Source organism: Typopeltis vanoorti, chromosome 1 (genome assembly GCF_054136105.1).
Source record: "Typopeltis vanoorti isolate ZY-2024b chromosome 1, IOZ_Tvanoo_1.0, whole genome shotgun sequence".
In the NCBI taxonomy this organism is placed as follows: domain Eukaryota; kingdom Metazoa; phylum Arthropoda; class Arachnida; order Uropygi; family Thelyphonidae; genus Typopeltis; species Typopeltis vanoorti.
The window spans coordinates 119,445,829-119,472,399 of record NC_143549.1 but is presented as its reverse complement, the minus strand read 5'-3'; the positions used below and the strand labels follow the sequence as shown (position 1 = coordinate 119,472,399).

The following is a 26,571-nucleotide window of genomic DNA, read 5'->3' as shown; positions in this document are numbered from 1 at the left end:
ATTAGTGCATTTTTGATTAATGCGCCTGTTTTAAAGAACTCATTAGGCGCACTAATCAAGGGATTGCTGTACACTAGAATTCATCTGTGTAATTCAGTGTTCATTTCAGTCATTTCATCTTTATTGGCAGTACATTTAAAATTGATGATAATAATTCTGTTCTGATTGAGTAGAATTTAATGAAAATTGGTGTTTAAGATCCATATTAAAATTTGAGTTATTTCAGTTTTTGTTTCATTCAGACCATTATAATGAAAAATTAGGCAAAACAAAATTTTGTGTGTAAATTCAAAAGCCAAAAATCAGTTAAAGTTTCATAAACCATGCTCTGACTTTTGGCACAATCACTGTTTTTTTTTAATAAAAATATTGTTATTGAAATTTTTCAAGAATATCTTGATAGTTCTCACAAAAATGACAAAATTATCGCAGCCAAAAATTCTATTCTGAATAGTAATAAAGGTAATGTATTAAAAAATTATAAGTGCCTTCTGGTGCACTGTGTATTTGGTTGTATGTGTACACTGCAGCACAATTTTTTGAGAGTATTCAAGACTCATTTATGAATAATATTTTATTTTATTATTTTTCTTGTTTTTCCATTATTGGGTTTAAAACTACCCAACAAATGACTGCTTTTCTCTCTTTCTCACATACCTGTATTCACTATAATGGGACCGTTTCTGTTGGCAAAATTCAATGGTAGTTACAATTTCTCTCTTTCTTACACACACACACACACACACACACACACTAGATTGCATTTAATGAATTTGGTATGTAAAGAATTCTGTGGAGTTAAATTTTATCAGGTCATTTCAATTTTGGTTTCATCATGACCATTTAAATGGCAAAATTGGGGGGGGGGGGGGGAATTATGTCAATGTTTTCGTTATTATGATAATGGTGTCACTGTTTAAGAATGCAATTGTAAAACATCATTTTATAACTGTCCACAATCATTTCTTTCTTTTATGATACATAATGGATGATATGAATTGAGATGGAGGTGGTTAAAATGTTTTTCCTTGTAGAAAGTTTTTTTTTGTCTTTGAATTTAGCAGACTACTCTGAAATAAAATAGCTATTTTGCAAGTATAAATATTATTAATGGTAGAGGAAGAAATATATATATATATACATACATAAACTGCATTCCTTTAATTTTTCATACATTTTTCAATGAATGTTTATAACAGTCTAGAAGGGATAATGCTGGGTATAGAAACAATGGCATTTGTATGTTTTATACTAATGCCAGGAGTATCCGGAATAAGGGAGAGGAATTGGTGGCACAGATAACATCAGCCTGGCCAAAAATTATTGGGATCACTGAGACGTCGTTGACAGAAAGGGATATAATAACAGGAATAGAAGTCGCTGGGTATAGCATTTTTCATCAGGATAGGAGGGGAAAGCGTGGTGGTGGGGTACTGCTTATGATAAGTATTGACCTATGTCCTCTAAGAGTGGAGGCTTTGGAAAGAAGTGAGACAAATGGTTTTGAGAGCATATGGTGTGAGGTAGAGGTAGGCAAGACAGGATATTTAGTGGGTGTTGCTACAGACCCAGGAGCACAGAGGATGGGGACCAGGAGATGTTTAGACGGCTAAGTTTGGCAAGTGCAAGCAGAATGATTGTTATGGGGGATTTTAACCACAGTAGTATAAATTGGAGAGAGGAAGATGCATGTAGCAATAGGGTAATGGAATTTCTAGAAGTCTTGAGGGACAAATGTCTTAGGCAACATGTAACAGAGGGAACAAGAGGGTGAAGAGTTTTGGATTTGGTTATAGCATCAGAAGAGTTGATAATAACTGACATGACATCTCTCCCACCAGTTGGAGAGAGTGACCATATGGTTTTGACTTGGAAAATGAATAGACATGCAGGAGTATCAAAGAGATGGGAACTTATGTGGAATTATAAAGCAGGTGATTATAATAGTCTTAGATGTCAACTTCGGGAAGTTTCATGGAGGGAGGAATTGGAAGGCCAGAATATCATTAGTGCGTGGGAAATTGTGAAAGAATATTTGTTAGCAGCAATGGTAAGTTGTATACCATGAGTGAAGAAGAGGACACAATTTGGAGTAAAGTGGATGACAAACAATATTAAACAGGAATTGCATGCGAAAAAGAGGCTATGGAAGAGATATAAGGAGACGGGTGAAGAGAGGATGCATGAAGAATATAAGACACAGGCCAGAAGAGTGACTAGTGTGGTACGGAAAGCAAAACTGGAATATGAGAGGAGGTTGGCCCTAAGATCCAAAGAAAATCCTAGGGAATTTTTTAGCTATGTGGCCAGTAGGAGGAGAAATGACTGTGGAAGAATGATATTGTGGGATAAAAATGGGAATAGAGTGACTGATGCGGAGGACATAGTTGAATTGTTCAATGAACACTTTATTGGAGTATTTCATCCTAGAGGAGTCAGTTTTAATGCTAGAGGGATAGGGCTGGTTCGAGGTTTAGAGGTACAGGAGGAGAGTGTGTTTCAGATACTGAGTACTCTGGATGTCAGTAAAGCTTTGGGACTGGATGGTATTTCACCACGAGTTTTGAGAGAATGTGCCAGGGAACTGACAGTGCCTTTAATCTGGCATTTCAATGAAAGTCTGGCTTTGGCAAAGGTGCCCAGGGAATGGAAGGAAGGTAAGATAGTGCCATTGCATAAGGGTAGTAACAGACTGGAAGTGTCTAATTATAGGCCAGTCTGTGTGTCATCAGTAGTTGTTAAGATCTTGGAGAAAGTAGTGAGGGACCATATACAACATTGGGCAGATGAGGGTAATGTTATCTGTGAGAGTCAACATGGATTTGTGAAAGGGCGTTCTTGTTTTAGCAATATGCTAGCCTTTTATAATAAAGTTACAAGAACATTAGATGAGGGAAAGGCATATACTGCAATTTTCTTAGACTTAGCAAAGGCATTTGACAGGGTGCCACATGATAAGCTGATATTTAAGTTGCAGCACATGGGTCTGGATGTCAGATTGGTCAACTGGATTCAGGATTGGCTGTCTGATAGGTATCAGAGTGTTATGTATGGTGGAGCAGTTTCAAGAAGGCAGAGAGTTTCAAGTGGGGTCCCACAGGGCTCAGTACTAGGACCTATATTGTTTAACCTTTATATCAATGACATTGCCAGTGGATTGCAAGGGGATATTCAGTTGTTTGCAGATGATGCAAAGCTAGGAAGGATTATTAGTAATAGTACAGATGTGGTAGCCTTGCAAGAGGATTTGAATGAGCTAGATAGATGGGCAAATGAATGGGGGTGTCAGTTTAATGCAGCAAAATGTAAGGTCTTGAGGTTTGGGAAACATCGATGGAATGCAGCATACTCTATGGGAGGAGTTTATGTTGGAGGAAGTAGAGGAGACAAGCGATCTGGGGTTGATGGTTGATAGAATCCTGAAGTTTAGGGGACATATTGCAAAGGTGGTGAAGGTAGCACAGAAGATTGCTGCAATTATGAGAAGGACACTGACCTGCAGAGATAAGAGGGTTATCATTCCGTTGTATAAGTCTCTGATCAGACCACACTTGGACTATTGTTCTCAGATTTGGTCTCCAGGATTTGAAGGGGATAAATTAACTGTGGAAAGGATACAAAGATGGTTTCAGGATTGTACAAGGATAGTTACGAGGATCGGCTGAGGGAATGTGGACTGCAGAGTTTGGTGGATAGAAGAAGGAGAGGTGATATGATTGAGACTTTTAAACTGTTGAGAGGTGGTTACAGGGTTGACACTGGGGAGTTCTTTCGCTTGGTTGAACAGTGGGAAGGGGTGATGACAAGCGGCCATCCCTGGAAGTTACGAAAGGAAACTGTGAGCAAGAGGGTGAGGAGTGGTTGAACCGTGGAATGCATTGCTTGATGGAGTGGTGAGAGCGAGAATGGTCAATGAGTTTAAGGAGTGGAATGATAGACTTTGTGTTTCTTAGGGGTGGGATCTCCTGTCGATGAGTCTTGACAGACTTTATGTTCTTAGGAAGGACCTCCCACGATGAGTCTTTGGACTCCATGGAGGCCTGAATAATAATAATAATAATAATGTTTTGTGTGCTGGACTTCTGAAGGAGTATGTATTTTCTCAGACTCTGGTCAATATAAATTTGCAGCAAAAAACATACAAAGTAATATAAATTAAGTGGATATTAAATCCAACATTATTTCAAAGCCAAATACAGAAACTATAAAAGTTTTGTGCGAAATTTGACTAGAGAACTCATTCGTTGCCACCTTATAGGTGGCATCCTGCAATAATGCTGGATTTAATATCCACTTAATTTATATAATTTTGCATCGCTGAAGTGAAGCCTTTTGCCTCTTTATTTCAGTCATATACAAAGTAATTTTTTTTTTTTTGAATAATTTTCATTGTTTAATTTTAGTTCTTCAGTATGAACCAGACAACAAGACAGCTCAAGAGTTTTATCCCCTAATTCAAGAAAAACTAAGACTAGGTAAGACTTGAAATTTCATTAAGTATACATAGTTACAAATATAACTAATTGTATTTTTAATTAAGCAGGATAAAGAGGTTAGCTCTTTATTCTGCTCCAAGCTAGGGCTCCAAAATAATGTCATACCCTCCTCTCAAGGAGTTCTTGTCTTCTCAAAGTTCACAAAGATGACATTCCTTGATATACTATCATCACTGCAATTTACTTTCATTAAATGAAAACATCTTTCTCTCTGCTGTAGAATAAATTAATTCTGATATTTTAAAGTGAATGAAAGTTGATCAGCTCTTATATGTGAACTAAGACTAAAATACAGATTATTGAATCAAAAATAAGAGTTTGATAACAGGAACCAAACCTTGGAGATTCAGTGGCAAGCTCTGAAGAAAACATTGAGTGATTCAGCCAGATAGGCATGTGATGAGGTTGTCTGCAAGGATAAAAAAATCAGAACACCATGGTGAACACAAGTAGTTAAAGAGGCAGTGAAGGAAAAGAAGAAAGCATATCAAAATTCCTGGCTCTTAGAGAATACAGAGACAAATGTAAGAAATCTAAACACTGTGTTAAACTAGCTAAACCAAAGTCATGGAAAGATTTTGGTCAGAAGATAGAAAATAAATATAAAGAAGATGGCAAGATATTCTGGAAGTTGTTGAAGAAGTTAGAAATGGAGGAAAGAGTGCTGTAAAAGGAATTAGAGATGATAAAAGTGACATGAAAACAGAAGAAAAAGATATCCTTGATGTATGGAGTAATTACTTTGAAAAATTGCTAAATGAAACAATCAGTGACAGCACAGTGGTAAAAAAACACTGACCAGGCATGCAATATCAGGAATACATATCCATACTTGAAATAGAAAAAGCCATCAAAAGCCTGAAATGTGGAAAGACAGTTGGAGTAGATGATATTTGACCAGAAATGCTCAAGTATGGAGGTATAAAAGTCTTACAGTGACTGCACTGCATTGTTCAGAAGGCCTAGACAGAGAGACGAATTCCAGATGATTAGAGTAGATCTCTCGTAGTACCCATATATAAAAAGGGAATTAAAACTGAATATGAGAATTACAGAGGTATTTCTCTACTGAATGTTCCTGGTAAGATATATGCAAGTATATTTGAGAAACAGTTGAGAAGGATTCTGGAAGGAAAGCTTGATGAAGAACAAGCTGGATTCTGGCCAAATAGAGGCTGTCGGGATCAGATTTTCACTTTACGACAAAGAGTTAAGAAATCATGGGAATATAACAAAGATCTGTATTCAAGTTTTGTAGATCTAGGAAAGCATATGATAAGGTGCCAAGAGAGAAGCTATTCAAAACGCTACGGTTGTATGGTGTCAGTGGGGCATTATATCAGCAGTTAGAATTCAGGTACAGGAAGATGGTTTCGTGTTAAATCTGGTGTCAGACAAGGATGTCCCCACTGTTATTCATTATCTATATGGATCACATTATGAAGGAAAGTGGTATTAAACCTGATATCAAAATTGGAGATGTTAATGTCAGCTCTTCGCTTTATTCAGATGATGTGATACTTCTAAATAAATCCACTACAAATCTGCATGATTCCTTGACTAAATTGAATAACTGTTGTAATAGATAGTATGAAGGTCAGTAATAACAAGGTAAAGACAATGAAAATAGGCAGAAGCATTAAAAATATCAACTGCATTGTGAATGAAGAAACTATAGAACAATTGTGGAGGGAATTTAAGGAGAAAGGTGACCAGCAGGTGCAGGAACAGTATAAAGCTCAGGCCAGGATGGTAACAACGGTGGTAAGAAAAGCAAAAGCGGATTACCAAAGAAAATTGGCCTTGCAGGCTAAAGAGAATCTCAAACAGTTTTTTCAATATGTTGCAAGTAAAAGGAAAAATGTTCATGGCAGAATAATTTTAAAAAATGCCGGAGGTAGGGAGGTAACTGAATCAGTCAATATAGTGGAATTACTGAGCGAGCACTTTGCAAGAGTATATCATCCAGGTGGTGACATTGCAGGAATGGAAGAACCAACAGCTTATACTGGAATTGTGATGAATGAAGTAGAGGTAACTAGTCTATTACAGAACCTAAATGTCAATACATCTGTGGGATTGGATGGTATACCAGCTCGTGTCATATGTGAAGCGGCTAAAGAATTGTCAGTGCCCTTGACCATTTTGTTTTATTTGAGCCTTGGGTCTGGGTCAGTCCCAAGGGGGTGGAAAGAGGGGGAAGTAGTTCTGCTACATAAAGGTGGTTCCAAGGCTGCTGTTGAAAATTACCGGCCAATCAGCATAACAGGAATCATTATCAAGGTTTGGAGAAAATAGTCGAGAGGAAAATACAAGATTGGATAGATGAAAATGGGATACTGTATCGGGGACAGCATGGTTTTGTGAAGGGTAGGTCATGCCTCAGTAACTTGCTCACATATTATAACACAGTGACGGCTGAACTGGATAAGGGTAATGGGTTTACAGTGATTCTACTGGACCTTGCTAAGGCCTTTGACAGGATACCACATGGAATTCTAATCAGTAAATTGCAGCATATGGGGATGGATATAGGGTTGGTGAGATTTGATAGGAGGGTGGTTGACGGAGAGATATCAGAGAGGGGTTTATTCAGGAGTAGAGTCCACAAGGCGGCCTATGACTAGTGGTGTGCCACAAGGATCTCTTCTTGGACCACTGCTGTTTACTTTGTTCATTAATGATATAGGAAAGGATTTGAGAGGAACAGTTTATTTGTTTGCGGATGATGCAAAGTTGGATAGGGCAATAGTGAATGCAGATGATATCAAAATTTTCCAGGATGATTTGGATAGATTGGCGGTCTGGGCTAAGGAGAATGGATGTCAATTTAATGTGGCAAAATGTAAGGTTATACATTTTGGGGTGAAAAGATTAGCAGCAGTTTACTACATTGGTGGAACTGTACTCCAGGAAATTGATGAGGCACGAGATTTAGGAGAGTTGGTGGATAAGGAGTTGAAGTTTAGGGGGCACATTGCAAAAGTGGCCAAATCAGCTCATCAAATCACTTGGTTGCTGAAGAATACGTTGACAAGCAGGTTATTGTTCCTCTGTATCGAGCCTTGATAAGACCCCCCCATCTCGACTACTGTGCCCAGATTTGGTTACCTAGGTTTCTTCTTGGTGGGGAAGAGGTTGAGAGGATCCAGAGGCGAATGACCAAGATGATAGCAGGTCTGTGGAATGAATCTTACGAGAACAGGTTGTTGAGGATTTGTGGGTTGCAAAAATTGGTTGATAGGTGGAGGATGGGAGATATGATTGAGACATTCAAATTACTGAAGGGTTTCTATAAAATTAATTCAGAAGATATTTTTAAGAACAGGGCTGGTTGTGGGAAGACTAGAGGACATCCATGGAAACTGGGCAAAAGTGTGGTTAGTAAAGGTGTTAGAGCTGGGTTCTCTACTTTTAGAGTGGTGAATGAGTGGAATGGGCTGCCAGAGTCTGTGGTGGATGCTGTGACAGTGAATGAGTTTAAGGCGAGTTATGATAGATACTGTATGAATGTCGAATAGTTGTGATGAATATGATTTGGGGCCTCCCTCGATGAGTCTAATGACTCCCCGGAGTTGTCCGTAATAATAATAAATATGATAGTACTACATGAAACTACAAAGTACTACAAAATTTCAAATGATGGCACACTACATGACAGAATTTATAGAATGTTTAGAATACTAATTCTTATCTTGTGCTCTGTTTAAATCTGCTGTGTAGTTCTGCTATATTTGTCATTTGGCATCACTATAGTAAGAGCCTTGAGTAGTCTATGAAATCAAGGCTTAGGCTGCCTGTTTGGGTAGATAAATGAGTTGACAAGTACATAAACCATCGATGTTTTTGTTTTGAAAAAGGAGAACAAGATACTTTATAATGGTATTACTTAAAAAAATAACAACATATACTGTATATTAATTAGAAAAACTAATTAATACTTCCAATATTTCAACAGTGAAATTGTCATCATCATCACAGAACAATGAACAAATTGATTTGTGCACACAGACACTGCATAGGGTAATTATGACTGAAGCACAAACTACAAAGGTAGTGTCACCTAATGACTGAAATATGTATTTTTGGTTGTTGGGCTGATGGATGGACGAGTGCTTCCCAGATTTGAGGCAGTTTCATACATTCAAATTTATTGAGGTTTGGTTAGTTCTTTTGCTCTGAGACTGATTCCAGGAAAAAGTTTTTTTTTCATATTTGCATTTGTTTGGAGTAAGGCAGCCTATTTCAATAGTATCTTGTGTTAGGTATCCAAGACATGGTCAAAAGGCTTGACTGACTCTAGTGAATGAAGCAGATACAGTTTTTCTTTCTTTCTTTCTTTTTTTTTTTTTTTTTTTGTTTGGCAGTTCTGGTGTTGGCTCTCCTGCCTGTTTAGTCATAATAGTACAGCTTACAACTATATTGAACCTGGTAGACACGTGGGTGGTTTAGGGACTGTGGCTGGTCTTTGAGGGGGAACGAATAAGAAATGCCAATTTTTAATATGGTCTGTAAGTGGTTATACGGTTGTATCTTTGTAGGATTTTTGTCAGTTTTTCCTGTACCTTGAATATATGGAATGGTAATAGATTTGGTGTAGTCTCTGTTTTGGATAGGGAGGGGAAGGAGTGTGGTGTTGGGTTTTTAATATTCTTTGGATTTGGCGAGGTTTGAAGCAGTTGGCTAAGAAGGTGTTGTGAATGTGTTCAAGTTCAGGTGACTACAATTCCCAGCAGGATATCCTCTACACCCCATTGTTGATTGCATAGAAGTTCAATATATAAAATTTTGAAATTTCTTTTGAATCTACTCTTTCCCCTTAACTGGCAATTCCTTCTCTTATATTAAAAATACCAGTGATTTATATGAAAAATCAAGAATTTGAAACTTGATTCCATAGATTTACTTTGCTTTTTACTGATGTTTTCTTCTGGTGACACCTTAGAATTTTTATCATCAAAATTTCCACTAGATAGTTAGACCTTTTTAAGTTTGTCATGAATTTCTGATGTATTAGCTGGAATGAAAAGCTTTATTGACAACGTAAAGGGATAGAATGGACTCTCCATTTAACTTTTTCTTGTTATTATCTACTTGGAATATTTGGAAGGAAAAAATATCTACTTTTAATTCAAATCTTCAATATAGTTTTTCTATGCAGATGATACTTTTGCTCTTTGGAATAATCCACATTAACAACTAGAAGTCTTCTCACAAAAAATCATTTACTTTCATCATGAAATCAAAGTCACTATTGAACTTGAATCAGATGAGACTATATCTTTCCTTGATGGTGGCCTTATAAAAAGAGATTAAATGGGTCCTTATCAGCATCTGTCTATTGCAAACCTTCCTTCTCAGGTCATTATATTCATCACACTTGCTCTTGTGCTTGCCATCTTTTACAGAAGTATAGTATTATTTAAGTGCCTTCTTTCAAGAGCTCATGTTGTCTGTTTCTCATATGAACTACTTCATCAAGAAATTTCCACAATCAAAGAAGTGACTATTCTCAACAGATACAACTCCAAAAACAATAGAGAAAATTATCAACCATTTTCTCCAGCCTCTATTAGAAGAGATGACTTACACAGAATCTCAATCCCTTAAATTAAAGGTATTTCAGAACATATATTTTATATCTTAAAGAAGTTTAGTCTCTACCATATCCACATTCAAGCCTATTAATTCAGTCAGCTCCATATTATCCACAAAAGATGAAATTTAACCTCTACTGTTATCTGGAGTTCAGTTCCAAATGAGTGCAGTTTATTCTGTTTTGGACAAATAGGTTGACCTGTTTCTAAATACATCTCCGAAGATCAATCTAATGTTGCCTTAAAGAGGCATGATAAATATATTCTAGTAGAACATGGGATTACAAATACTATAGGATGATACTGAATTATTACAACAGATGTCATCATCATCAAATTCCTGCCATGTATCCTCGAGGGATGTACAGGATGAAGGTCTAAGCTGTATAACTGAGAGGAGACCTCCACATAGCATTTAAAGGAATGCAGAGAACCGACCAGGTTCTGACCTAATGTCCAATCCTCACCTTCTCGTGGTGCACCCTGTTGGGTATCTACCTGGACACTGAATTTTGTAATACCATGTTCTACTGGACAAAATTTTTGGTTTCTTAAAGGCAATGTAGGATTGATGTTCGAAGATGCTTTTAGAAACAGATCAACATGTTTGTTCAAAATAGAATACCTGTAAATGTGGTCCTTCATGCCAAAACTGTGGGAAACTATTTTCAAGAACTATACCTCATAATATTATGTAATATATTTATTTCCACTAACATGCACACATACCTCATTTGATCCTAATCCTAATCTGAAGAGACTGTGAATATACAAACAACCATTTAGTATTGTTTTTATCTGTTTTGTAACTGCATGCAAGGAAATATTCCATTCTCCATGTACCTTCATTGTTGTTTAATTTCTGAATTTTCTGTTGTAATAATATAATACGCTGAAGATAGTTCCTGATACATATGCCAAAAATCTGTACTTAGTCAATTAAATGTTTAACTGCAATTAATGTGTAACTCTATTTCCCTTATCAGATCAGCTGTAATAATTAGTGATTATTATTATTATTACAGTAACAAAAAATGGGATTTTACGTTCCCGCAATTTACGTTTTCCTGCCATTTACATCATTTTCCGTCGGTCCCGTCTTAAGGCCTATTCTTACGATATATATTGTTTTCCTACCATTAACAACTTGATGTGAACATTATTTCCCGTGATTTGCGTTTTTTTCTTGGATGACACTGATTTTCGAATCGATTTCTGCAGAAATCTGCACATTTGTGTTCTCAGATGGCATTGCGTTCAGCTGTAGTTTAGTTTCTGCCATCACGGTGACTTGCACGCTTGCAGTAGTGATGAGCGATACTGTGATTTTTTAATCACAGTACGAATTGATATTGCAGAATTCCTGTAATAATTGCGTGTGATAATTGCTTTCAAGTTGCGGTGGTGAATGATCCATGTTAGTAACATGGAGAAAAAAGACAGATAATGTATTTTGGTAGAAGAAAAGATGGCAATTCTGCGACGTGTAGATTGGCATGCCAGAACATATGTGCATTTAGCAAAAGATGTTGGATTTTCTGTGTCCACTTTGAACACGATAGTAAAAAACATGCAAAGCAATCTGGCGCTATGCCAAAAAAACGAAAATATATACATCCGAACATCGATATACGATGAATTGGATAAACTTGTGGCGGAGTGGTTTGTTTCTATGAGAGCGTCGGGTTTTCCAGTCGATGGTATTATACTCCGAGCGAAAGCCCTTGAATTTGCTGCAAGGTTGGGGGATTAATGGTTTTACTGCGTCAAATGGATAGATTGATCGTTTCAAGACTTGTCACAATATTGTGTATAATCAAGTGTATGGAGAAAGTAATAGTGTTGCAGGGGAAACTGTAAACCAGTGGAAACATGAACTATAGACTATTATTCAGGACTATGAACCGAAAAATATTTTCAGTGTTGATGAAACTGGGCTTTTTTATATCATTCTGCCAAGTAAAATGTGTTTTAAAGGAGAGAAGTGGCACTGTGGAAAACTCAGCAAGCAGAGGGTAACTGTTTTGCTCATGGTCAATGCTGATGGATCAGAAAAATTACCTCCACTGGTAACTGGTAAATTTAAAAAGCCAAGGTGTTTTAAGAATGTGAAAAATCTGCCTACTAAGTATGATGCCAACAGCACAGCATGGATGACCAGCAGCATCTTCACATCCACCATGCATGCTCTGGATGCTAAAATGGAGCCAAATCACTGCAAAATACTACTACTGCTAGACAAATGTCCTGCACACCCTAAAGATCTGCAGCTCAAAAACATTAATTAGTGTTCTTTCCCCCTAATTGTACAAGTGAGCTTCAGCCATTAGATCTGGGCATCATCCATGTATTTAAATGGAAATATAGAAAAATGCTTGTTGAAAAAGCTGTGCTTATGCATGATAATGGTATGGACCCAAAACAAATGATCATATCAATCCTTGATGCCATGCATTATGTGGCCAAAGCATGGTTGCATGGTATTCCTGAACCATATCAACTGTTTCCGGAAGGCAGGAGTTACGTTTGTGGAAGAGGAGGAACAACTACAGAAGGAAGAAGAAGATATGTCAGATCCCAACAACTGGTATGTGATGGATGAGTCCTCCTCATTTCAAGACTATGTTGATGTTGAAGATGGTGTAATCACATCAATGGTACCAAGTGTAGAAGACGTCCTTTCCACCTTGGTGAAGAAGAGGTAGTTGAAGACGACTGTGATCAAGAACCTACTGTCCCTACTAGTAAAGAAGCAATGGAAGCTATCTCTGTTTTGAGGCGGTATATTGCAAGTGCATCAGGAGACTATGGGGCATTTAATGCCTTATACACTGTGGAGAGGCAGGTGGAACTTATAAGAGTGCAGAAAAAGCAAAAACAATCAACAATTAAAGATTTTTTTAAATAGATAAATGTAAGTAATTGTAAATTCATTTATTTTCAGTTATTAACATTTACACTTTTTTCCATCAGTCCCCCTGGATAGTGTAAAAAAGGGGTTTTACTGTATTATTATTTTTCTTAATTTATAAAGCGCTGAGAGTTAGCTGGCTGCTAGAGAGAGAGAGAGAGAGATTTCTTTTATGCAGGGAAGCCCACATAAGTATTTACATTGAGCCTGACATTGACAATATCTGGAGGTAGGGTGTGAATGCTACATTCTGTATATATAACAATAGATCTAACTTGGAAACTTAATGAGGTACTATAGCAAAGTGTAACTGAAGCTGAGGATGTAGATGGCAGTTCTGTTGAGTTTACTTTGAAGAAAGGTTGACAACTGAATAAGTCTGAAATCTGGATGAGAATTAGAATGGCAAAAGGTTATATTTCTTGGTGTGCTTGTTCCTCATTTTTAGTTCTTTAGGTGCAGATTTGCATGGTGTCCACTTCTGTCTGGACTCTGCAAAACCAATCTTTTCCTGACAGCAAATAAAATTTCAGGCTCTTCAAGCACTATCATCTCACCATTCTTAAGTACACATTCTTTGACTCCTGTCAGCCCAAGTGTGGTATTTCTGCATATTTGCTCTGATATGCTAAGCCAGAGAGCATTCAACTCAACTTAGAATCACCCAGTTATTATTATTATTATCACCATCATCTGAGACCTTCAGGGAGTCGAGGACTCAGAGAGGCTATAAATTACCCAAATCAGCTTCCATACCTTCCCTTAAATTTATTCACACTAGATGCATTCACTACCCCTAAAGGCAAACTATTCCACTCACTCACTCACTGCCCTGTGAGAGAAAAACCTACCCTTTTTCTGACTGCAAACAAACTTAACTTTCATGGATGCTCTCACATTCTCTTCCATATAACGAAAAATTTCATCAGATGATACCCTATAACACTATTCAGAAGTTTATACACTGTCGTATCATCCCTCTTTCTCCTGCTAACCAGAGTCTGTAATCAACATACTTGCAGTATGTCCTCATAATCTAAATCCCATAATCCAGATATGATCTTTGTAACTCTTCTTTGCACTCTTTCCACAGCTTCTTTATCTCATTAGAATGATTTACCTTCTTTGGCTGAAAATATCTTTTCCCTACTCTGTCAAATTCATATGCTGTCTCGCTCTCTCTCTTCCTCAATTCCACCAACCATTCTGAACTTTTCTACTTTCTCTCCTTAAATATCAGTTTCCTCTAGTCCAACTTTCCTAATAGTAAGGTTATCGTCAAGATTTTCAACTGATTTCCTTTTCCAACTGAACAGAACAAGCAGGTAGAGATGCTGAGGTGTTTGACCTTACAAATTGTCCACATGCCTTCCAGAATACCAGATAACCCCTCTCCAAACACCCTATACCTCTTCCTCACTAGTGATCCCTCCAAGTATATCATAATTGTACCTCCTTTAGGTAATTTAGACCACAACCTTATGCTTATCTCCTCTCTCACCAAGCCATACCCACATACCCACTTCCAACCAAGAATTGTGTGGGTTATTACTTTTGGCATTCTGATTCAAGCATGTGCACTGAATGTCACTGGCATAATTCTCACTGGTATAGAAACATATATTCCCCATTCCTTGCTAAATTACCATCCTGTAACTAATCTTTGGTTCTCTAAAAAGATATACCAAGGGTATTCAAATGAAGAACTGAACATACTGCAACTGGCTATCATCAAGAATTCTATCTTCCCTTTTTATGATGATAGGTTTTGTGTCTTTCATAAAGACATTTTCTGGAATATGATATGAGAATTGGAATAATGCACACAAACAACAACGATGACAACAAAAAAATAAGTGGGAGATGTAAGCCAAAAGTCCTGAGGACACTGGTAGGCAATCTTGACTGTTTATATAGGAGGTCTACTGTTCCTTTTCTTGGGAAGTTTCACACAGCTGTATTTAGTAAGATTTGGTTGGCTTTTTATATCTACTGCTGATTTTAAAAAAATCTGGGCTACCTCAGAAAAAAAATAGCTGAAACTTTAAAGAAATATAATCTATATACATTTTCAAACTATTTGAAGCTATCTGCCCTCCTAAAGCTAATCTCTCTCTACCCTCTCAATTCTGGGTAAATACAAAGTTCTTTGTTCTTGCATTCAGTCCTGTTATGGTCAAACTGGAAGCTCTGCAAAAAATATATATCTGCCAGCATAATTACAAAGGGAAGGAAAACTACTGTGCTTTACTGCAGCAAATACAAACATGATATACCTTTTGGGGGGGGGGGGACAAGTAGCAGATTTAAATGCTAATCAAAGCTTAATTAAATATGGCTGTGAAAACCTCCCCAAAATTTGGGAAACAATAATTCTTAGATCATAGAATAAAAGCCAAAAGGCTATTTTTCTGGCAACCTTAATAATAATGAGGGGGATACAAATCCTTTGATGTTTATCTGCCAGTAAGCAAAACTCTGAGAACTAGGACTAAGATCTATGAGTTTCATACTGAAAAACTATCGGCAAATCTAAGTGTAAGTAACCACTTGGTAGTACAACACCAAGGCAACTCATATCAAAGGTGGAGCAAGCTCCCTCACTATCCTTGATAATTTCTCATAATGTAAAAACACAGCCCCTAGGGGATGTAATACTGTAATTTCATTATGAGGAGAGGTCACTACCCAGACTGGTTTCAACCTTTTTTGAGGTCTCATCAGTGAGTAGGTAGACCTGGAAGATAACAAGATTTAAGTGAAAAGAACTTGCATCCCCTAGGGGCTATGTTTTTACATTATGAGAAAATATCAAGGATAGTGAGGGAGCTTGCTCCACCTTTGATACGAGTTGCCTTGGTGTTGTACTAACAAGTGGTTACTTACACTTGGATTTGCCGATAGTTTTTTTCGGTATGAAACTCATAGATCTTAGTCCTAGTTCTTAGAGTTTCGCTTACTGGCAGATAAACATCAAAGGATTTGTATCCCCCCTTCATTAATTCTTAGACCTCCTGCCTAACAGCCCACCAGTGCCCAGAGAGAGAGAGAGAGAGAGAGAGAGAGAGAGAGAGAGAGAGAGGCTCTCTCATACACAAGCTCAGAGTGTACTGTCTTCCACTCTGTATTGTTTCTTAGTATTGTTTGTGTGTGTTATTACAATTCTTATGTTAAATCCCAGATGTCTGTCTGTCTGTGACAGAGCCAAACTATTAGGACTGTTAAACTTTTTTTATTTTATTTCTTTTATTGTTCTGTTTTCATTCTGTTAAACCTTAACGTGACCTTCAACTGATACATTTGCCTAAATACACAAACATTGTATGTATGCCTTCAACTGAGGGAGGGTTGATTCTGGGTATAGAAAAAGGCATCAAGTTTAATTTGGGTTTAAAAATCGTATAGAGATTGTATTTCTTTAAAGTTCTCACTATTGTTTCTCTATATCTCATCCCCATATATATATATAGGCAGCCTGCGGTTTACGACAGTTCAAATTACGGCGATTCATAATAACGGCGGATGCCTGTATGTGCTTTCTTACTGTAGTGTGGTCTGACTGAGAAACGACACCAGCAGGCACTCTTTTTGAGTGTTTACCGAGCTACTACGACATATATGTATCAAACCTAGTTTTACTGGTGAATCTACCTAATTGTTCTATTTAATTTTTTTACATACATATGTATTTAAATTGATAAAGTATGTAATTACACACCATGTCTGATAAAAGAAGTGCAGAAAAGTTAGCAGAACTTGTTGTTAAGGAGGGCAGGGAAATCAATCACACTTGAATAGAAGATGGAGGTGATTCAAAGAATGGAAGATGGGCAGACCCTTGCTAATGTCTGTAGAAGTATGAACTTACCTCCATCGACTGTTACTATGATTATGAAAAATGCGGATAGAATAAAACAGTCTGCCAACAATCTATGGCAGTACTAAATGCACAACATGTAAGTTATATCAGGAGTAAACTTCATGAAAAAATGGAAAAATTATTATCATTTTGGGTGGATGACTTGAATCAGAAAAAACATTCCTCTGATGCAGGCTGTTATAACTGAGAAGGCAAAAACCATTTTTGAGGATCTTAAAAAGACAGATGGAGGTGAAGAAACATTTTTAGGAAACAAAGGTTAGTTCATGAGATTTAAGTCTCAAAGTGCCATAGTGTCAAATTATGTGGTGAAGCAGCAAGTGCAGATATTGCTGCAGCTGCTGCTTTTCCTAAAGAATTTCAAGACTGTGTAGAACAAGGAAGTTGTCCTCCTGATCTTATTTTTAATGTTGATGAGACTGGGCTCTACTGAAAAAAATTGCCGTCATGCACCTTCATTTCTTGTTAACAACATTCCGCTCCAGGTTTTAAAGCTGCAAAAGATAGACTTATGCTTTTGTTGGGTGCAAATGTAGCTTTCAAGCTTAAACTAATGTTGGTGTACCATTAATAAACACCACATACCCTCAAGGGTCTAAAAGCCATGCTGCCAGTCTATTGGAAATGGAACAAGAAAGCTTGGGTTACACAAGATACATTTTTATAGATTGGTACGCAAATTATTTTTGTCCTACTGTGCTTTGCTTCTGTAAAGAAAATGATTTGCCAGCCAAGGCATTGCTTCTCTTGGATAATGTCCCTGGACATCCTCAAAACCTTGCTGAAGAACACCATTGGATGTCAAGGTTGTTTACATGCTCCCAAATACAACATCGCTTTTGCAACCAATGGATCAGGGGATTATATCAATCTTCAAAGCATATTGCCTCTGTATAACATTTATGGAAATGGTAACAGTCTTGAACACTTCAGGAAAAACTATTAAAGACTATTGGCGGTCATTCGATATTTTGTAGGACATTAACAACATCAAGGTAGCTTGGAACAAAGTGTCAGCATAGTGTTTGAAAGGAGCATGTCGAAAACTTCTTCCAGCATTTATGCATGACTTTGAGGAATTAGAGCAAGAGGAGAATGTTATTGAAGACGTAACCAAACTTGTGCGAGAGGTGGAATTGGACGATATTACAGCTGAAGATGTGACAGAAATCGTAGAGAGCCATGATAAACTGCTTTCCAATGAAGACTTAAAAGAATTCGTCGAATAATTAAGTCAACATCCAAAGGAGGAGAAAGAAAATGAAGAAGGTCATCTGAGAGATATAAAAACGGTCGATTTACAGCATATCCTTGCAAGCATAGAGACATTGACTTATGAACTCTGCAAAATGGATCACGATTTTGAATGGAGTGCAAATGTAAAAAGGAGTGTAATCGCATCTGTTCGACCTTACACTGAACTCCTTAAAGAAAGAAAAAGAATCTAGGCAGTTAACACTAGATACTTTTTTCAAAAAAAAATGCAGGTGATCCGAAACCAGAAACTTCAACATCGAAATATGTAATATCTTTTTGAAATTTCATATTTTTTGTATATAATTTTGTTTTGTTTTCGTTATTAATAATTTTATTTTAACAAATATATACAGGGTGTTCGGGATAAATTTGACATATTTATAATTAATTATATTTTTCCGTAAGTTACATGTATTAACACACACTTCTCTTCATTTAAAAGTTTGGACCCTTCTTCATTCACATACAAGATGTCAGAAAGGATGGATAGCTGGAACCCACCTGAATCATGGAAGAGAATAACTTGTATCACGATGATTCGTGCCCGCCATCAAAATAAGGATATTACGACTGCTGCCCAATGCTCCCTGAATACAGTAAAAACAATCAGGCATGAACTAGAGACTTGCAATGGTGACTACGAGGATGTAGCAAGAAGAAAGATCCCTAGCAGATGATCTGATTGCGTTCGTACAGCAGAATTCCTCGCAAATCTGCAGGAACAGGTGTTGAAGAACCCTGGCATTGGAATTCGGGCTTTGTTCGTGGAGTTGCTAACTGTAGTCAAGCCCTGGATAACAAGGGTAGGCAATGGTAGGCCGTATGTATGGCAGCAGGATTCGGCCCCTTGCCACACCTCTGGGAAAAGTCAAAAATGTTTGTCTGAAAATTTCTACGACTTCACCAGTCCAAATGTTTGGCCTCCAAACTCCCCAGACCTTAACCCCATGGATTATTTTGTATGGGGCGCAGTTGAAAAAGACACCAATCGCACTTCCAGTAATACAAAAGCCCAGTTAATGGATAAAATTAAAACAGTTTTTGCGGCCCTTCCCAGGGAGACTGTAGCATCAGCTTGTTCGAGGTTCCGAAGCAGAATTGAAGCTGTGATCGATGCTAATGGTGGTTATTTTGAGTAAATCTTGTTGATAGTATTGTAATTAACTCTGCCTGTAATGTTTTTTTGTCAATTCATTAAATTTAATAGATACAAAGAAGATTTTCTTTTTCCTTACGAAACTGTCAAATTTATCCCGAACACCCTGTATATATGTATGTATTATCAAAGCTTTAAATATAATAATGTTACACATACTTCATGTGCATTTTTTTTGACTGTGCGGAACATAACTTTGTACCTCCGATTAAAATTGGGTTCGTTTTACGGCGATTCAGTTTACGCCCATTTTTTTAGGAATGGAAGTGAGGAATAAATAGGGATCCCAGATGTCCCGTAAAATATGGGATCGTCCCTTTGTCCCAAGAAAACTCTTTGGGACAGCTTTTTGTCCTGTATTTTAGAGTTCAAGACTGAATAACAAAATCGATGAGTTACAATTTCTATTCTATTACAAACATCGCTCTCCGTCATTACATGGAACTGTAGATGCGCTATTTTCTCAAGGGGAGTGATGGCAACACTGCAACAAACAATGATAAGTTCATCAGAACTTATCATTGTTCTGATGAACAATGATAAGTTCTGATGAACTTATCATTCTTAGGGTCCTTCAGTCATAAGTGTCTTTCCCGTATTTTTTTCCAATGTATCTGGAAGCCCTAGGCATAAACTGAGGGCTACTACTGTTACCATTCCCTATATATATAGGGAATGGTAACAGTAGTAGCATTAATGTAATTTTGTTGTAATTGTAGTTCCTGCATAGGGTGGTATAATGTCTGTTTAGAACAAAGATTGACTTTCATAGCCGATGTTTTTATAATACCATATTGTTGTCAAGTGTAGAGGTGATGTAATGTTTGCAAACTGTCTTGAGTATATTTTCTATATTCTGTCTACATTGCAAGAAAGGGTGCAATTGAGAAGAGGTGTATTTTGATAAAAATTACATAGGCTTCTTTGCCTGTATTTTCACTTCTTGAATCTGTCAGAGATTTTTGGTTTTGGTTTTCTATCTTCACAGATAACATTTCCACATACTACCTTGCTTTAGTGTCTTTTTTTTTTTTTTAAACAGAAGGTACATTTTCAGCATTCTGTATGGTTTCGTACTGTAAGATTCATGCTAGATTTGAGGCTGATTTATATCCCCTCACCAATAGCATTTACCATTATGACTTTTCGTTGTTAGTTACAGTATTACAAATGTTGGAGCAAATGGAAATGGATATGAAGATAGCAGCATGAATGGGGGGGGGGGGCTGATAGACAGATATCAGAGAGTAACATATGATGAAGTGGAATCTAGGAGAATGAGGATCGAGTATGGAATACCTCAAGGCTCTTTACTAGGACCACTGCCCTTTAATTTGCGTATCAACGATTTAGGGAAAGATTTAAGGGGGATATTCAATTGTTTATTTATGATACAATATTTGATAAAGGTGATATAGATATCCTGCAGGATGATTTGAATAAATTAACATTGTGGGTAAAGGATAATGATTGTATTTAATGTTGCAAAATGTATGATTTTGCACTTTGTTTGAAAAGGTTGCATACTGTGTATCACATTGATGCTACTGGATTGCCAGAAACTGATGAGGCTAGGGACTTGGAGATAATGGTGGATAAATAATTGAAGTTCAGAGGGTATATTGCAAAAGTTGGTACTCAAAGGATTGATATCATCACTACCAAATAAAGAAAGGGAAGTTATTATCCCTCTTTATAAGGCTATGATTTGACCACATCTTGACTAATGTGAACAGATTTGGTTACCTGGGTTTCTTGGGGATCAATCTCCGAATCCACTATACCAGTAGGTGGTATAGTGGATTCGGAGATGCTTCACCATGCTGGTGACAGGTCTCTGGAATGCTCCCTATGAAGATAGGTTGTGGTGTGTGCATTGCAAAATTTAGTTGATAGCTGGAAAAGAGGGGACATGATAGAAACTTATAAGATATTAAAGAAAAGTTTTATAAAATTGAGGCAAAGGAAATTTTTCAGTATATGACAAATAGTCACAAAACTAGGAGTCATTCATGAAAGTTGTGTAAAAGTGTGCAGACTAGATTTTTTGCATGGAGAGTAGTAAACGAGTGGAATGGATTGCCAGAATTAGTTGAGTGCTCTGACAGTGAATGAGTTTAAGGAAGTTTTGTGTGTATATAAATGTTAGTGTGGATCTCCAACATGAGTCTCTGGACTCCATGGAGACACTGTATAATAATAATAATAATAATAATCCTTCCCATCTAGCAACTGATACTATGGGATTAAACCTAGTATTCCTCCCTTCATTTGGTCATAAGGAAATTATCGATTTTTATCTGTTTTGTTGTGTTTTTTTTAAACAAAAATTAGGGTATTGTAGTGCATTAGTGTAGATTTTTATGTTTTTAGAATATTAGTATATTTGTAACATTTTATTGTGGTATTTTTGGCATAGCACCAATGTGATGAACAATAGCGGCAAAGACCACGTCCAACGATTTGAATTTGTGGGATATTATTCAGTGCAGTGTATGCGAAATGTATGCATCAAGAAAATTAAAGAATATGTGGTAGGAAGTGAAACTGGAGAGAGAATATGTATTTCCCTATATTATCACGTATAATGCGAAAAATTTATGCTAAAAAATACCACTTAAAGTTAGGGGTTTGCATTATATGCGGATCTTAAAAAATATAACATCATATTAGACTTGCACACACAATATATACTACCTAATGCCTATGCAACCAAATCTACTTGACCCACCCGCATTCGGCAACCGAGCACGCATCCTATCTGCGCATAAAGCCAGTAATGTAAGTAGTGCTAATATCCCACCCCCCTTGGCGGGATATTAACACAGTTACGTATATCGGTTTAACCACAGTTCATTTAAAATGTTATTCATTAAACAAACATAGTCTGAAAATGAGCCAACAGAAACGTAAACGTTCATCTCTTGAAGCAGGATTTAAATTGTGTGTCGTGCAGTTTGCAGAAGAACATAATAACAGTGTTGCTATGAGAGAATTTGGTGTAGCAGAGAGTAATATTAGACTTTGGCCTAAGGAAAAAAAAAAGACAGTCTTAAAAAAATCCCCAAAACAAAACATGCCCATCGTGGAGATGTAGCATCCTTTCCAGAACTCGAAGAAGAAGAGCTAAATGAATGGATTCTGACGCAATGACAAGATGCCATTATAGTAACAAGAAATGCAATTTGTTTTCGAGCTCTACAACTCAAGAATGGTAAATTCAAGGACACACCAGGTATTTCATCTTTTCTTGCTTCGCCTGGGTGGTGCAACAGATTTATGGAATGCAAAACATTAACATTATGACACCGAACAAAAATTGTGCAGAAGTTACCAAAGCAGCTTGAAGAAAAAGTGGAGTCCTTTCATAAATTTATCATAAAATTATGGAAGTGTCATGGATATGAACTTTCCCAAATTGGCAATATGTATGAGACGCCCATGTACTTTGATTTGCCTGAGAATCGAACAGTAAACTCAGTTGGTGAAAAGGGTGTCTTCATAAAAACAACAGGACATGAAAAAACACATTTTACCATTGTTCTGGCATGCATGACAGACGGAACCAAATTAAAACCGACAGTGATATTTAAAAGGAAGAAAATTCCAAAGCATATGAAATTTCCACCAGGTGTCATTGTTCGCACCAATCAGAAAGGTTGGATGGATGAAGAAGGTGTACAATTGTGGCTGGATCCAGTATGGAACATACGTCCGGGTAGCTTGTTACGTCAGCAAAGCATGCTAGTCTGGAATATGTTCCAGGTGCATTTAACGGAGGCAAGCAAAGAGAAAGCACGTGAGCTACGTACAGACCTAGCAGGTCTGTACGTAGCTCACGTGGAATGTGAAAATGGAAGTTAGACCACCATACCGGGTGGTCTAACTTCCATTTTCAGCCGCTTGATGTCAGCTTGAATAAGCCGTTACGTAGCTCACGTGCTTTCTCTTTGCTTGCCTCCGTTAAATGCACCTGGAACATATTACATGAAAAATGGAGAGAATGGATGTTATCTGGTTTGGTGAAGATGACAAAGGATGGGAATTTTCAGAAGCCTGAGATCACCCTAGTCACCAGCTGGATTCAAGAAGCGTGGGATTCGATATCATCTGAAATGATTCAACGCTCATTTCTTAAATGTCGAATAAGTAATTCAATGGATGGATCTGAAGATTATGTCATATACGAAAGCGAGGATGACGCACAACAAAATGGAGAGCATGATGATGACGACGACAACTGCTACACTGATGATGCAATGCCTACAGATGAATTTGGAAATTAAATGTTTGATGACTCAAAAGATAAAGAAGAATTTAAAGGATTTTGACATTTTGTTTTAAAATAAATATTTCTTTTGTTAATTCGTATTGTATTATTAATAATGTTATGGAACAAGATTAACAGATTGCATTATACGTGGACATGGCATTTTAGGGCTAGTTTTCAAACGAAATTTCTATTTCTCATTATACATGGATCGCATTATACGCAAAAATATACGGTAAGTGTTTTAAAAGTGAATGTCTGTTAAGTGACGAGAATACAACAAATACTGACAATAAGATGGAAAATGATGTCAATAATATTGAACGTGCAGCCGTGGAAGGAGATGAGAATGAAATGGATATCAATAAAGAAATAGTACACTTAAATGTTATCCTTCATAGGACAAAGCATGAAATAGAAAAATGCAGAAGCAGCAAGAGTTAAGCAGGGCTGAAAAAAGAATGAAGCAAGTGAGCTGAAAGAATAATAAAGACCAACCGAACAAACAAGTAAAGGAAAAAATTATGTATGGGGACTCAGTAATCATGGGAATACTTAACAAAAGTATGACAAATCATGTTTCCTGGGTGGGTGCGAACATTCACAATATTAGCCATGCAATTCTGATGCAAAAAGGTAAATCGAAGGAAATGATTGTCTTGGTTGGTACCAATGATTTGAGAGGCGAGAAGTATTCTATGAGGGAGGATGTAAAGGAGTTGTTAGGAGAGGCAAAACTGAAGAGCAAGAAGGTGATGATTGTAAGTCTCATACCACGCTATGATAGAGGTGAACTGAGGAGGAGGGCATTGATAACCAATGAGTCTGTACGTAGATTGTGCAAAAGAAATGATGTAGAATTTGTGGATCTGTGGTCTCTGTTTGATGGAAAGAAGGATTTGTACAATGCGGATGGACTACATCTGAATGGTTTGGGTTTTAGATGTTTGGAGAGAGCTTTGTTCACTGAGCATGCTGACTTGCAAATTCAAGGAAACTTAAGCAATTAGGGTGGAAGCAAGTGAATTTGTGTGAAGGTGACCATGAAGCGAGTGAGTGTGAGAATGACCAAGTGTGGAATCTAGTCTCTCAAGCAAAAATATTGAATAGGTTAGTTAATTCAGAAAGTAAAGGTGGGTGGAGAATAAAGGGATGTTGCTGTTTTTATATACCAATGCCAGAAGTATCAGGAACAAGAGGGGACGAGTTTTTGGCATTGATTAGTGCAACATTGGCAAAAGTTATAGGCATTAGTGAGATTTGGCTAACAGCAGATGATGTAGTGACAGGGATTGATTGTGAAGGGTTTAGTATTTGATTGGGGGAGGAGTGCTATTGGTGATATCAGATGAATTGAAACAAAAAAGAATAGGAGACAGGCAGGAGGATGGCTCTTCATTTGAAGCAATCAGATGTTGAGATTAAGACCAATAAGACAAAATATACAGTTGGTTGTTGCTATAGGAAAGGGAATCCCTCAGATGATCTGGAAGACATGCATCGCCAAATTAGTACAATAAATACAGGTCGAGTGATTATTATGGGGGAACTTTAACTGTTGAGATATAGACTGGAAGGAAGAAAGATGACATGGCAGAAAGGAAATAGAATTTATATACCTGCTGAGAGATAAATACTTAAAGCAGCATGTGATGGGGGGGGGGACTAGGGATGGGAGAGTATTCGACCTGGTCATAGGATCAGAAGAGCTATCCATAACCATGTTGACAACATTGCCTCCAATTGGTGAAAGCGACCATGCAGTCTTGACTTGGGAAATTGTAAAATATGAGGAATATTCTATCAAGAAGGGGTATTTGTGAAACTGCAAGGTAGGCGATTATGACATGCTTAGGAAAAAGCTTAAATCTGTACCTTACACTACAGGGTAAAGATGTTAGTAATGCATGAGATATAGTTAAGGGTAATCTAAAGGAAGCAGTATTAAATTGTATACCTCAGCTAAGGAGAATTAATCAGGTAGGAGTTAGATGAGTGAGAAATATCATTAAGCACAAGCTGCAGAAGAAGAAGAAAATGCTGTGGAAGATATACAAAGAGAAAGGTGAATAGCAAACTCATGTTCAGTACAAGGCTCAGGCAAGAAAGGTGACCAGCATGGTAAGGAAGGCAAAATCAGATTACTAGAAGAATTTAGCCAACAGGCCAAAGGAAATCCCAAAGAGTTCTTTCATTATGTGGCAAGTAAGAGGAAGAATGACTATGGAAAATTGACCTTAATGAGTGGTGATGTTCATGATAAAATAGTTGAGTTTACTGAGTGACCACTTTGCAAGCATATATCTTTCTAGTGAGGTTACTGGCAGACACTAATGTGGGAACAGAGGTGGATGAATTGGAAGTCCTTACGATATTGCAGAATCTCAATGTAAATACAGCTGTGGTGTTAGATGGGATATCAGCTAGGGTTTTGAGAGAATGTGCAAGAGAATTGGTGGTTCATTTGATTAACCTGTTTATTTTAATTCTCAGCTGTGGTAGAGTTCCAAGGGAATGGAAAGAGAGCAAAATAATTCCTTTGCATAAGGGAGTTTGTAAGACTGCAGTAGCAAATTATAGACCAAACAGTATCTCAGGCGTGGTGGTAAAAGTATTAAAAAAATTGGTAAAAAAGAGAATTCAAGATGGGTAGATAAAAATATGATACTCTATGAGGGTCAGGCTTTGTGAAGGGTTCGTCAAGCCTTAGTAATTTACTGAATTTTTATAATAGAGTAACAGCTCAGTTCGATAAATGAAATGGCTACACAATGATTTTGCAAAGGAATTTGATAGAATACCACATGAAACATTGTTACGAAATTAGAACAAATGTGGATGGATATTCCACTTAATCAGTGTCATATATATCCCCATTTGTGAGGGTGGCTGCTGGACAGATATCAGAAAGTGGTATATGGATGAGCAGAGTCGAGGTGAAAGCTGGTGACTAGTGGTGTGCCACAAGGTTCAGTGCTGGGACCATTGCTGTTTAATTTATACA

The 26,571-nt window shown here is 37.2% G+C and overlaps 1 protein-coding gene across 1 annotated transcript in view; it reads left to right on the top strand.

Moving 5' to 3' along the window:
• Positions 1-26,571, top strand: part of LOC150110354 (uncharacterized) — a 152,663-nt gene that overhangs the window by 85,350 nt on the left and 40,742 nt on the right. Inside the window, exon 5 of the mRNA XM_090393200.1 lies at positions 4,404-4,475. Coding sequence (XP_090249326.1) covers positions 4,404-4,475 — 72 coding nt within the window. The remainder of the gene's footprint in view (positions 1-4,403; positions 4,476-26,571) is intronic.